The sequence below is a fragment of the Mustela putorius genome, unplaced genomic scaffold (genome assembly GCF_011764305.1).
Source record: "Mustela putorius furo isolate JIRA1106 unplaced genomic scaffold, ASM1176430v1.1 tig00000281_pilon_pilon_pilon, whole genome shotgun sequence".
NCBI lineage: Eukaryota > Metazoa > Chordata > Mammalia > Carnivora > Mustelidae > Mustela > Mustela putorius.
In genome coordinates this window covers 29,362,411-29,374,705 of record NW_025421343.1, presented here as the reverse complement: position 1 = coordinate 29,374,705, position 12,295 = coordinate 29,362,411, and the positions used below count along the sequence as shown (strand labels likewise).

Here is a 12,295-nt window from a genome sequence, read left to right as displayed (position 1 = left end):
TTTTAAATTCAATGAATATAGCTATTGAAAACCTTCTGTATCCTGGACATTATGTATGCAGAGATGTTTTTAAGCGTAGCAGATGATTTACTGTAGTTCAGTAAATCAGTAACTAGTATGTCCAGGTGTTGAAAATGGTTCTTTTCTTTTCTTCTTTTTAAAAATGTTCTTTTAAAGGCCTTTCAACAAAAAGACAAAGATAAGGAATTGAACTTAATTAACTGAGGAGCAAATCAGTTGCCTGTATAGTAGTTTTCTGGCCCTCCTGTAATAAACTGCCACTAACCCTAACTGAAAACAGAAATTTATTTTGTCTCAGTCTAGAGGCTGGCAGACCCAGAGGAGGGTGCTCTTAGGATTGGTTTCTCCTGAAGCCTTTCTTCTTGGCTTGCAGACGATTATCTTCTTGATGCTTCTTCCTATGCTTGACTCTCTGTGCATGTATGCCCCTGATATTTCTTTCTCTTCTTATAAGAACACCAGTCATTGGATTCAGGCCTTACCTGAATAGCCTCAGTTTTGATTAATGATCTGTTTTAATACTTAAAATGGTTATATTTCTCCTAAAATGGTTGTATTCTGAGGTACTGGCATGGAACTTCAACATAAATTTTAGGAGTACATAATTTAGCTCATAATAGTAAGTAATGAAATCAGTCAAGAAAGAAAATGGTGCCACATGTGATTTTTAAAAATTACTTATTTTTTCCCCTTTTATTTAATAAGGTTTGTGTAGAAGTACAATTGTTCTGTGCTTTTTGTTGTGTATCTCCTAGCCGGAGAATTTTCATCCTTGGGCCTTCTCATCATGTGCCCCTCTCTCGATGTGCACTTTCCAGTGTGGATATATATAGGACACCTCTGTATGACCTTCGTATTGACCAAAAGAGTAAGTATATAGACATCTTAGAGCTTTTAAAGGGCTAAAGACTTTTTAAAAATAAGTTAGTTTAAAAAATTAAAAATATGAATAGTATAAGTAAAATCTCAGTTTTAAAGATAAAATTGATTTTAACTTATCTGCATAAAGCAAAAACAAAGTTAGAAGATCTTCTGTATGCCTTAAAGACAACCAGAGTTTATTTTGCCAGCTGCAAAAATCTGTCAGGTCCACTAGTCTCCTGACTGTTCATATTACATGTGTATTCAGGGAAGTGTCTTGTACTCACTGTACCATGAAGACAAGCAATTAGTACCCACTACAACTTGAAGAAAGATTCTGGGCATGTTAGTCTGACTCTGTGTATATCACTTTCCTCATTGTAAATAGGTCATGGTGATAATGCCTTATTCTCAGATGATTTTTATGGGGCTGGGGAGTGAAACACTGAAACAAAGGTGCTTCATAAATCTTAAGTGTATTTTATTTTTAAAACGTATCTCTTATTTTGTTATGTATCTTTTATTTAGTTCATCTCATTTTATATATTGAATGTGAAAATTGAAATCTTTTTACTTTATAATAGTATTTTTGGAAGAGTGGGGAACATCATTTTAAAAATGTAGAACGGTACAGAGAATAGCAAAACAAATATTCTTGTACTTACCATCCACAATTGACTCAGAGTTTCCCCTTAACTGAATTCAATTTGCTTTCTCAAAAGCCATCTTCATGAGCTTGCTTTGTATTCCTCCAGTTCATCACATCAGATTTCAAGTATGTTGGGTGCTTACTGTTTCACGAAATCTTGGAACAAATTCTTCTCTAGGATGAAAGAAGCCATTTGCAAAATTGACAATCACCTCTTTTTCTTTATTTTTGGGGCCCAATTTTTCATAATTTGGGGTTTTAATTGTTACTGAGTATTAGTAATTTGTTGGTAGAATAATTTTTACTAATGAAGCTGGAGTATAACAGCCTTATTACTCCCTGTGATGCTTTTAGGGAACATACTTTATTTTTAAAACCTTGTTGGAGCATTCAGAAAATTTTGGTTTTAGATAGCTTCCTAGTAAAGGAATGGGTGATTTTTAATCAGGCAAAACTGAGCAGAAAAAAAGTCATGCCATCATTTGTTTCTTGAATATTGGTAAACCCATTTAAGGATGTATTATAAAAATGGTTCTGTTCTATGACAAAACAAAAATATTCTTATATCACTTTTTTACATATTAAATTTCATGTTATTATTATATCATATCTATTTTTAAGTATAATTCATCAGAAGGGTCTGAATTACTAGATCATTTTAGAATTATTTATGGCATGGTGTTATGGTGAATTTATGTTCTGGTCTGTCCCAGAAGCTTAATTTTTAATTTTGAAGGAAAAAACATGCTTAATAGGAGTTTTCTGTTCTTTGTGCAGCAGGCATCTGAGATGGGAAATAATATTCCCACAGATTTTATAATAAAGTGAAACAAAACTTGAAAACTGTATTATGAGTCTCACGAGTGGGTGGAGCAGGGGCTTTGCCATGTTTTACTAGGAGTTCTAATCAACTGTGTTCTTGTTGGCATGTGCTGATTGAAATCAAGGGAAAGCTTAGACCCAGAGGTGATTTTAGATGTAATAAAAGAACTGATGAACATTTTAAATGATTATTTTTATATAGCTGTGCAACATATGAAAATGCTGAGTAGCCATCACATGTATTACTGCTTTGTTGAGTTTGTAAAGAGCTAGTTATTTTCTTTTTTAACGATAAAAATGAAGGAAAATATTATGTGATTCTTCTGTCTCTTGCCAAAGCATGTAGTTTTTTGTTACTGAGTGGAGTCTCACAGAATAAGGATATACATTAATATATTTGTTTTACTATATTTTGAAATCTCTTTAGTTTACGGAGAACTATGGAAGACAGGAATGTTTGAACGCATGTCTCTGCAGACAGATGAAGATGAACACAGTATTGAAATGCATTTGCCTTATACAGCTAAAGCCATGGAAAGGTATATTGATTAATATAAGAAATCCCAGAGAAATCACAAGTATTAAGTTCTTTGGAATTATTTTCACTGGGTAAGATAATTATTAGGATAAAGGGATTTAAAAAATTTTTTGTTATTTGAGGGGTGGCTGGCTCAGTTGGTAGAGCCTACAGCTCTTCAATCTCAGAGTTGGAAGTTTGAGCCCTACATTGGTTCTAGAGATTACTAAAAAACAAAGAAATCTTAAAAAAAAAATTTACTATTTGAAATGATAAAATTTTGAGATTGGGTATTTCTAATGTTGATTGAAGTTGGTTTTGAGTAGTTTGCCTATAAAGGCTGAACATGTGAATTGACATGGTTTTTTTATTAGGTGATAATGTCTTAAAAACCTCTGTGTGTGTTTATATGTGAGTGCGGGTGTGTGTGTGTGTCTGCCTTTTATTTTATTCATTAGACATTTATCTCAGAATAACAAATTCTTTTATGCTATAAGTAAGTAATCAAAAATTTTAGATTTGGAAGTAACATTGGAGCTCATTTATTTCAGCTTTATGCAAAATACGTGAATATTTTTTATGATATACTTGACAAATTATTATTTGGTATGTACTAAAGGTCTTCCAGTGATAGGATGCCCATAAGACTATTAAGTAGGATGAGGACAGGGACAAAACCCATTTTATTCTCTACTTGTATCCCACTGCCTAGCACAATGCCCATTAGGTAGTAGTCAGTAATTTATTTTGTAAAATGAAAAATGTTTATTTGTTTAATTTATTTAATATTTTAAAGCTTTTATTTATTTGTCAGAGAGAGAAAAAGAGCAAGAGAGAGCACAAGCAGGGGTAGTGGCAGGCAGAGGGGGATAAGCAGGCTCTCTGCTGAGCAAGAAGCCCCATGTGGGACTCGATCCTAGGACCCTGGGATCATGACCTGAGCCACCCAGGCATCCCTGAAAGAATTTTTTAAAGAGCTTTTTTCTTTTAGAGCAATATTCAAATTAGAAAGTCTTCCTTTTGTAAGTCACATTTGTTTAATTTTTTCAACCATTTCCTTTACATGGACTTAATATTCCATATACAGTTTGACTAGTTCTTAATGTGGTGAGATTATTCCTTCTCTGGATCTTGTCATTTTATTCTCTTAGTTAAATACATGGTGTACTGTATAGGTTTACAGTAAATATTTGTTAATTAAATGTATTAATGAAGTCCAAGATCACATTAATATTTTTCATGTTGATATGGCTTACTTGTTAATGAGTAATATACCCTTGTGGCCAGCTAAAGCCCAAGTCTTTTTCCTACAGTTAAGTTGGATTATTTTCTGTCTTGTACTTTTGTGGTTTCTTTTTAACTCTCAGTTACTACGGTTTAATATTTTCTTGTTGGTTTTATTCTATTGTGGCAATCTTTTTGGATCATTTCCACTCCAAATTCTGTTAGGAAAAGTTTATTTAATTTCCATCTATTCACAATGATAACTATGATGCATTGTGTAAACCTGAAGAAGTTTCCAGAAAATCAATGTGATATTAAATTATAAGCAATAGAATTTTAGGTTAATTGTGTTTTACCACATTCTAATCCTTTAGAAATTGTTAAACTAATATATGCTGTTTATTTCCTGGAATGCTAGTATAATCAGAACATTCCATTCTTCAATTACATAGAATAATACAAAACTTTTTGTTATTTCTTGGAATGTTTGCATATTTTATCATGAGAAAATATATCTTAGACTTAATAAGGCCAACAATATCCTTAAGGAACTTTTTTTTTTTTTTAAAGATTTTTATTTATTTATTTGACAGAGAGAGATCACAAGTAGACAGAGAGGCAGGCAGAGAGAGAGAGAGGAAGGGAAGCAGGCTCCCCGCCAAGCAGAGAGCCCGATGCGGGACTCGATCCCAGGACCCTGAGATCATGACCTGAGCCGAAGGCAGCGGCTTAATCCACTGAGCCACCCAGGCGCCCCTATCCTTAAGGAACTTTTAACAAAATAATATTTTTGTTGTTACTTCAAAAGTAAAACATTACATGTTGAAAATTAGGAAAACAGAAACTTAAAATCAACCAAAATTCTTGTTCATAATTCCCCCTCTATTAAATATTATTAAATAACTACTGTTAAGTATATCACTTCTCAAGAGATCTTCCCTCTCTCCCAGATTACATTTGCATCTCTAATATTGACTCTTAGAAAATACCTAGTACTTTTCCTTTGTAGCCTTTGCTGTGCTTGCTACCTGTATTAGTTGTCCCTTACTGTGTGAAAGATTGCTTCAAAACTTAATGGTTTAAAATCACAGCTATCATTCTGTAGATAATTGCTCACAAATTTGGGGTCCGGAGTTTGGGCAGGGGATACCTTGCTTTGGTCCATGAGATGTTGACTTAGGTAACTTGAATGGGGCTAGTTGATCCAAAATAGTCTTGGTGCTAGCTTTTAGCTGAGGCACTTCATTTCTTCTCTAGGTGGTCTATTTGCTCATCAGCCAGGGCTTTTCTCTCTTCTTGGCTTCTCTCTAGAAGGATAACGTGGATTTCTTTCCATGGTGATTTAAGGTAACCAGAGAACAAAAACAAAAGTTCTCAGCCTCTTAATGCCTCAGCCTGAAACTAGACAGCATTATTTTTATCACATTCTCTTTTTCAAAGCAGAACACAACATTAGCCAAGATTTAAGGGATGTAGAAATAGATTCCACTTCTTGATGGGAGGAGTAGCATGTGTAAAGTCAGGAATAGGAGGAATTGTTGGTAGTCGTCTTTGCAGATGGACTGTATCACACTTGTTCTAATGGACAGTATGGTGTCTCTCCAACGTGCAGTACTCAGTCCTCCTAAGATGCCCAGAAGTCTTGTTCAGTTAGGACCTCAGTTTCAAAGTCTTTTACCTTACGATCTACATTAGGTCAGCATGTGGGTGAGGATTTCTGGGTACAGCTTCTCTTGATTTTGGATACCTGTGAACTAAGAAGACAAGTTTTACCCCACCTGCACCCTCCATTCACTCCATATACAATTTTGAGACAGGAATTAAAAAAAAATTTTTTTTTGAAGATTTTATTTATTTGACAGAGGCCGAGAGAGCATAGATGGGTGGAATGGCAGAGAGAGGGAGGGAGGGAGAGAGAGAGAGAGAGAGAGAGAGAAGCAAGCTCCCCACACAGCAGGGAGCCCCAACGAGGAGCTCAGCCCACACCCTGGAATTATGACCTGAGCCAAAGGCAGACACTTAACCAACTGAGCCACGTAGGCACCCCAAGACAGAAATTCTTATTATTTTTTTTTTTCTTAAGATTTTATTTATTCATTTGACAGAGACACAGTGAGAGAGGGAACACAAGCAGGGGAAGTGGGAGAGCGAGAAGCAGGGAGCCTGGTGTGAGGCTTGATCCCAGGACCCTGGAATCATGACCTGAGCCGAAGACAGACGCTTAATGACTGAGTCACCCAGGTGCCCCCCAAGACAGAAATTCTTAACCACACAATAGATACTCCCAGTGGAGAGTGAAAGAATGGGAAGCATTTAGCAGCCTCTGGTCCAAAGCAATTCTGAAATCTAATCAGGGAACAGCGAATGTTCTTTGATTAGGTCTTGGCTCTGACTTCTGGTAGTGCTTACATAATTCTTTACTTTTCTCGGCTCTTGGCTTGGTCTTTTGGGCTTTTGCCTCTACTTGCTGACTCATTTTTACTTCTCCATATGAAATGGGCCTTGTTTATACCTGAGTAGTCAATTCTGTCTGATTCATGTGTGTGACAGTTTGAAGACTTAAAGGCCTCTTTTCATTTGGGACAATGTTTGTTTTAGTCTAAACATTGTGGGTTTTCTGTGGGTCAAGTATAAGTGCATTCCATTAGGCAATAGTCACATCCACAGTTCGTGAGTGACAGGACTCTCTCTACTTTGGATCCCAATTTAGGGTCCTATAAGGTTCTTAGAAGCCCTTTTGCCTACCTGAGAGAGAATGTAAGCCCTATCTTATTAAGTCTTTCAGTAGTCTTAATAAAGGATTTTATAGATGAGTTTTTGATTTGATGATTGTGAGCCCATGACTTCTTGGCAGTGCTCTGGATTTGATCTTTGTCTTCATGTCATTTCTTTGACAGTCTTTTGCTATCTGTAGTAGTGATAAGAAGCAGTTATTTTCCAACCAAGCAACTCCTGGTTAGAAATATTTCCTTTAAATTCTGCTTGTAATTCTTTAGCTCATGTTTTTCTTCTTTTACCTTTACATACTTGGCTATAAAGAATCCAGTGACACTTTGAATATTTTGCCTAGAGATCTTAGCTAGATCTATAGGTTCGCTAGGTATATTTTTAATGTTTTAAGTTATTTTTACTTGTGATCATAATGCTAATTGTTCTGCCAGCTTATAATATGGGCACCTCTTCTTCTTGCTTTGTATAGCAGTTTCCTTACCACTCTAACAGGAAGCCTGTCTCTTTCTTGCCCTTCCAGCTTCTGCCTGTCTCAGTGTCCTCAAAGCCAGTGTTTCAGGTTTCTGTTCCAGTAGCACCCTTTTCAAGCACCACTTTTTAATCTCACGTACCTATTGTAGTATAACAAATCACTTCAAAGTGCCTATGTTTTTTGCTTATGACTCTGTGAACTAGAAATTTGGTCGGGGTGAGTGGTGCCAACTTGTCTCTGTTTCATCTGCTGCCTGGTGAAGCAGGCTGACTAGGCTGAAGGCTCATCACTTCTTTACCTCACTTCTTGTCTGGGGCTGCGATGTTGGTTGTCTGCTGAACTACCTTCAGTGTTCTTGTCTCGGTGCTCTCCATTTCGCCTGTTGTCATTGTCCTGCAGGGCCTCTCTCTTCACATGGTGTCCCTCTCCTCAGGTGGTCGTGGACTATCATGAAGTACATGGCAGTTCAGGGCAGCAAGAAAACAAAACTAGAAACTTTCAGACATCTTACTATGTGGGATTGGAATTGGCACAGTGTTACTTGGGTCACATTTTCTTCATCCAAGCAAATTGCAAGGCCACGTTCAAGGGGAGGGAAAAAGAGATTCTACTTTTTTTTTTTTAAAGATTTTATTTATTTATCAGAGAGAGAGAGGGAGAGAGAGCGAGCACAGGCAGGCAGAATGGCAGGCAGAGGCAGAGGGAGAAGCAGGCTCCCTGCCGAGTAAGGAGCCCGATGTAGGACTCGATCCCAGGATGCTGGGATCATGACCTGAGCCGAAGGCAGCTGCTTAACCAACTGAGCCACCCAGGCGTCCCAAAGAGATTCTACTTTTGATGGGAGGCGTGACCTGGGCATTCAGAAGTGGGACGAATTTTCGGGGATTATACTTAAAGACAGCTTGCTACAGTACCACTGTAGTTAAATAACTCTTTTGGTGATTGCCTGTATATGTCCCCCTTCCTTGATTGTTCCCTAATCTGTTCCCTGCCTGAGGACAGCTAGTATTCACTGTACTTTCAGTGCCTAACACAGGACCTGGTACACAAAAGGATTCTCATAATTAATTGTTAAATGGAGTAATAATGATCTTCCCATTATTAAATATTAAATATTTTTCCTAAAATGAGTTCAAATGTTCTTATTAACTCTGTTTCATATTATGAAGCAATTTCCATGTCATTTTTACTCCTATTTATTGAGTAGGCATAGAACTTTCTAGAATGTCTATATAATACTTTCATCAGTTGACTATTTAATTTTCTAACTTTTCTTTCATTTTTTTCACTATAGTCATTACAGATTTTTAAATTAAATACCTAAGGTAGTCTTTATAATTCTCTGTGTTATCTTAAATAGATTTAAAAAATAATATTCATTAGCACTTTTAAAAGAAATAATGAGTAGTATAAAGGTGAAAACATGAAATGATCCATAATCTCCTTGCTTAGTTAACCCTATTGTCATTAAAAAAATACTTGTACAGTGCTGTACATGGCTTGAAAATGTAAACAGCATCAAGAAGTATAAAATGGAGACTTAAAGCCTCTCTGCCACTGTTCATTTGATAGTAAACCAGTGTTCACTTATCAATGTTCATTTGATAGTAAAAATTGTTATGTGTATACTAACATATATATGTACGCATTTGTATTATCTGTGTGAGATTTATATATACACATACTTATTTGTGTAGATTAAAATATGTAAATAAGAGATCATATCTTGCATACTTATTCTGATCCTGTTTTCCATATATTATCTTTAACTATTGAAATGCATAATTTTGCATTGCTTGTAATTGTATTGAGAGAATTAAGTTAGGATATGTAGAAACCGTCTATCTTGAAAAAAAAACTGGTTAACTCTGAATATTAATAGCACTGGATTAATAGCATTTTATACTTCTTTTTTCTTGTTTAGTTACCTTTAACATCCCCCCACGTGTTCTCTCTCTGTATCATTCCCATTCCTGTTTACTGTTTGTTTACAGTTTAAAATTTTAATGAATTGTTTTGGGTAATTTATATGCAGTAAAATGTACTCTCTTTTTTTAAGACTTTTTTTTTTTTTTAAAGATTTTATTTATTTATTTGACAGGTAGAGATCACAAGTAGGCAGAGAGAGAGGGAGGGAAGCAGGCTCCCTGCTGAGCAGAGAGCCCTATGAGGGTCTTGCTCCCAGTACCCTGGGATCATGACCTGAGCCGAAGGCAGAGGCTTTAACCCACTGAGCCACCCAGGTGCCCCAAAATGGACTCTTTAAGGCATAGGAATTCTATGAGTATTGACAAATTCAGAGTTGTATATATTCATCAAGTCTAGATATAAAACAATTCCTTTCCCTCAGCTTCACTACTTTTTCTTCAGAAAAATGTGCATAGTAAATAAGATGCTTTAGTATCTTTGAAAGTGTTTCATTGAGAAATACGGCACTACAAAACTGTTCCTGTTCACTATGAAAGTATCATCATTATCTTCTTGGCCATTTAATACTTTTTGTTACTGCTAATAATTTGGAACTTAGACAACTTCAAAGTACTGTACAGTGTATTTAGATATGTTCCATCTTCTGCTTTAGGTTCTAGCCAATCTTACAAATTCAGTGTGGTTAGGATTTGATCAGTCTTGGAGTACTTAGACTATTATTAAAAAAGAGCAACTTTGTTTTATGCAGTTTACCCAGATTGATAAGCTGCAGTCTTGTAATTCTTATGTTTACCCATATTGATTGTATGTTTTTCTTCCCTGAGTGAGAGCACCACTATAAGATGGCTTCGTATGGTATTAATTATTATTAACCGAACAGTTTTTCTCTGTTCTTAACATCTTGTGTTAGTATGGTACATTTGTTATAGTTGATGAAGAAGTGTTGTTACATTATTAATAACTAGGTCCATAGTTTAATTAGGGTTCCCTTTTAGTGTTACATAGTTTATGGGTTTTATCAAATGTCTGAAGTATTTGTTATCTACCATTATAGTACCATACAGAATCATTTCACTGTCCTAAAAAATCCCCTGTACTTTTCCCGTTCATCCTTTCCCTCTTCATTCCCCCCAACCATTCCCTGGTACTCACTTCCCTTTTCTACTCGCTTCATAGTATACAATAATACAGTTTCTGGAAAGTCATTTAATTGGAATCATACAGTATGCAGCGTTTTCAGGTTGCTTCTTTAACTTAATAATATACTTTCAAGGTTTTTCCATGCCTTTTTTTGGCTTGATAGCTTATTTCTCTTTATTGCTGAGGAATATTCTGTTTTATAGATGTATCACAGTTTATCCATTCACCTATTAAAGGATTATTGATATAGTTGGATTAATATCTCTCATATTTGTTACTGCTTTCTACTTATTACCCTTGTTCTTTATTTCTATTTTGTTTTCTGTTATTCTGCCTTTGTGGTTTTAATTGAGCATTTTATATGATCGCATTTTTTCCTCTCAACATATCAATTATATTATTTTTTTTAAATATTTATTTATTTATTTGACAGATAGAGATCACAAGTAGGCAGAGAGGCAGGCAGCGAGAGAGAGAGAGAGAGAGGAGCAAACAGGCTCCCTGCTGAGCAGAGAGCCAGATGTGGGTCTTGATCCCAGGACCCCAGGACCATGACCCAAGCTGAAGGCAGAGGCTTTAACCCACTGAGCCACCCAGGCGCCCCTATTCTACTACTTTTTAAAAAACCTTTTGTAGTGGTTAAATGGGTAGCAATCTGAGCAGATGGTGGGAGACTTTGGAAGGTTAGAGTCTGTAGAACTTGGTAAATGTTTCTGTGTGGGAGATTATCATGATTTTAAGGGCATGCAGAAGTGAAAGGCCTAATATGCCATTATCAGAGATGGTAAGGTCAGAAATAGGGCATGGAAATGTTGACTTGTTCCTACTAAAATATCAGAGTTTATTATTTTGACAGCAAGCTTAACCAGTTTATAAGGTTATTTTGCTTCAGATGGTTGAGTGGTACCTGAAATATGCCCACCCTGTATAAACCTTTTTTCTCAGTATTCTTACTCAAATGAAAATTAAGAAAGCTATCTAACCTTTAAAATTCATTTTGATAATCTGATTAGATTCACTTAACAGATGAAGCAGTGGAGACTTATAATGACTTAAATCCTAACCGTAGTTGCCACTGACAGCTACCTTGCCTCCTCCTTTCCCTTCTCTCTTCCTCCTTCCCCAGTTCTTTGGTTCTGCCTAATATTTTCTGGATCTTTTTAGTTTGTTCTTTCTTATAGTGAATCAGAGTATTCTATACAAAGTCTTTATGCTTGTCTCTGTGGTCTGAAAGTGAGATTGATCAGGAAGAAAAGATGAGAAATTATTTTATATAAGGCTCCCCTAAAACTCTGCTGTTACGATTCCTTTATGCCACTTGGCCTTTACCACATGTTTCAGGGGTTCTACCACCCGCCTTACACTTGAAGACTTGTTAGAAGGACTCACAGTTTGTTCGTGGTTATGGCTTACTGGAAGAGATAGGATACACAAGAAGACCCACAGGCAGAGTCTGGAGGAATCCAGGTGCAGACCTCCAGCATTCCCCCTCTCATAGGATGGGTCAGATAGAAGGTCACACAGGTGCAGTTTTTCTGGCCAGGAAAGCCTGCTTTAAGATTCAAAATCCAGGATTTTGATTGGGGGCTGATCATGTAGGGACTCTGCCTGCCTAAATAGCCTCAGCTACTGAAATTCTAGACTCTCAGAAGGAAAGTGGGTGTTTTCCATTATCATTTTGTTTACAATCCAGGCAAGCTGGTACCAGTGTTCCAAGTGGGTAAAACAGCCTTAATCAGCATAAGGAGGGAACATTGTAAAAGCCAAGGGCTAGTCTTTACAAGCAGCTCCTTCTAAAAATTGCTGCAACAGACCTGTTAGGTTAACTTCTCTGCAAGATTCCCTATCCTCTTTTCCTAATAGGAAAGCCTGCTATAAGTTTCTGACTCAATTAAATGGCATTCTAACATTTCTTAAATCTTGGGTTTGT

At 36.2% G+C, this 12,295-nt stretch overlaps 1 protein-coding gene across 3 annotated transcripts in view; it reads left to right on the top strand.

Moving 5' to 3' along the window:
* MEMO1 (mediator of cell motility 1) overlaps positions 1 to 12,295 on the top strand; it is a 116,387-nt gene that overhangs the window by 76,675 nt on the left and 27,417 nt on the right. For all 3 annotated transcript variants that reach the window (XM_045079276.1, XM_045079275.1, XM_045079277.1), the window contains 2 exons: positions 777 to 889; positions 2,781 to 2,892. In XM_045079276.1, coding sequence (XP_044935211.1) covers positions 777 to 889; positions 2,781 to 2,892 — 225 coding nt within the window. The remainder of the gene's footprint in view (positions 1 to 776; positions 890 to 2,780; positions 2,893 to 12,295) is intronic.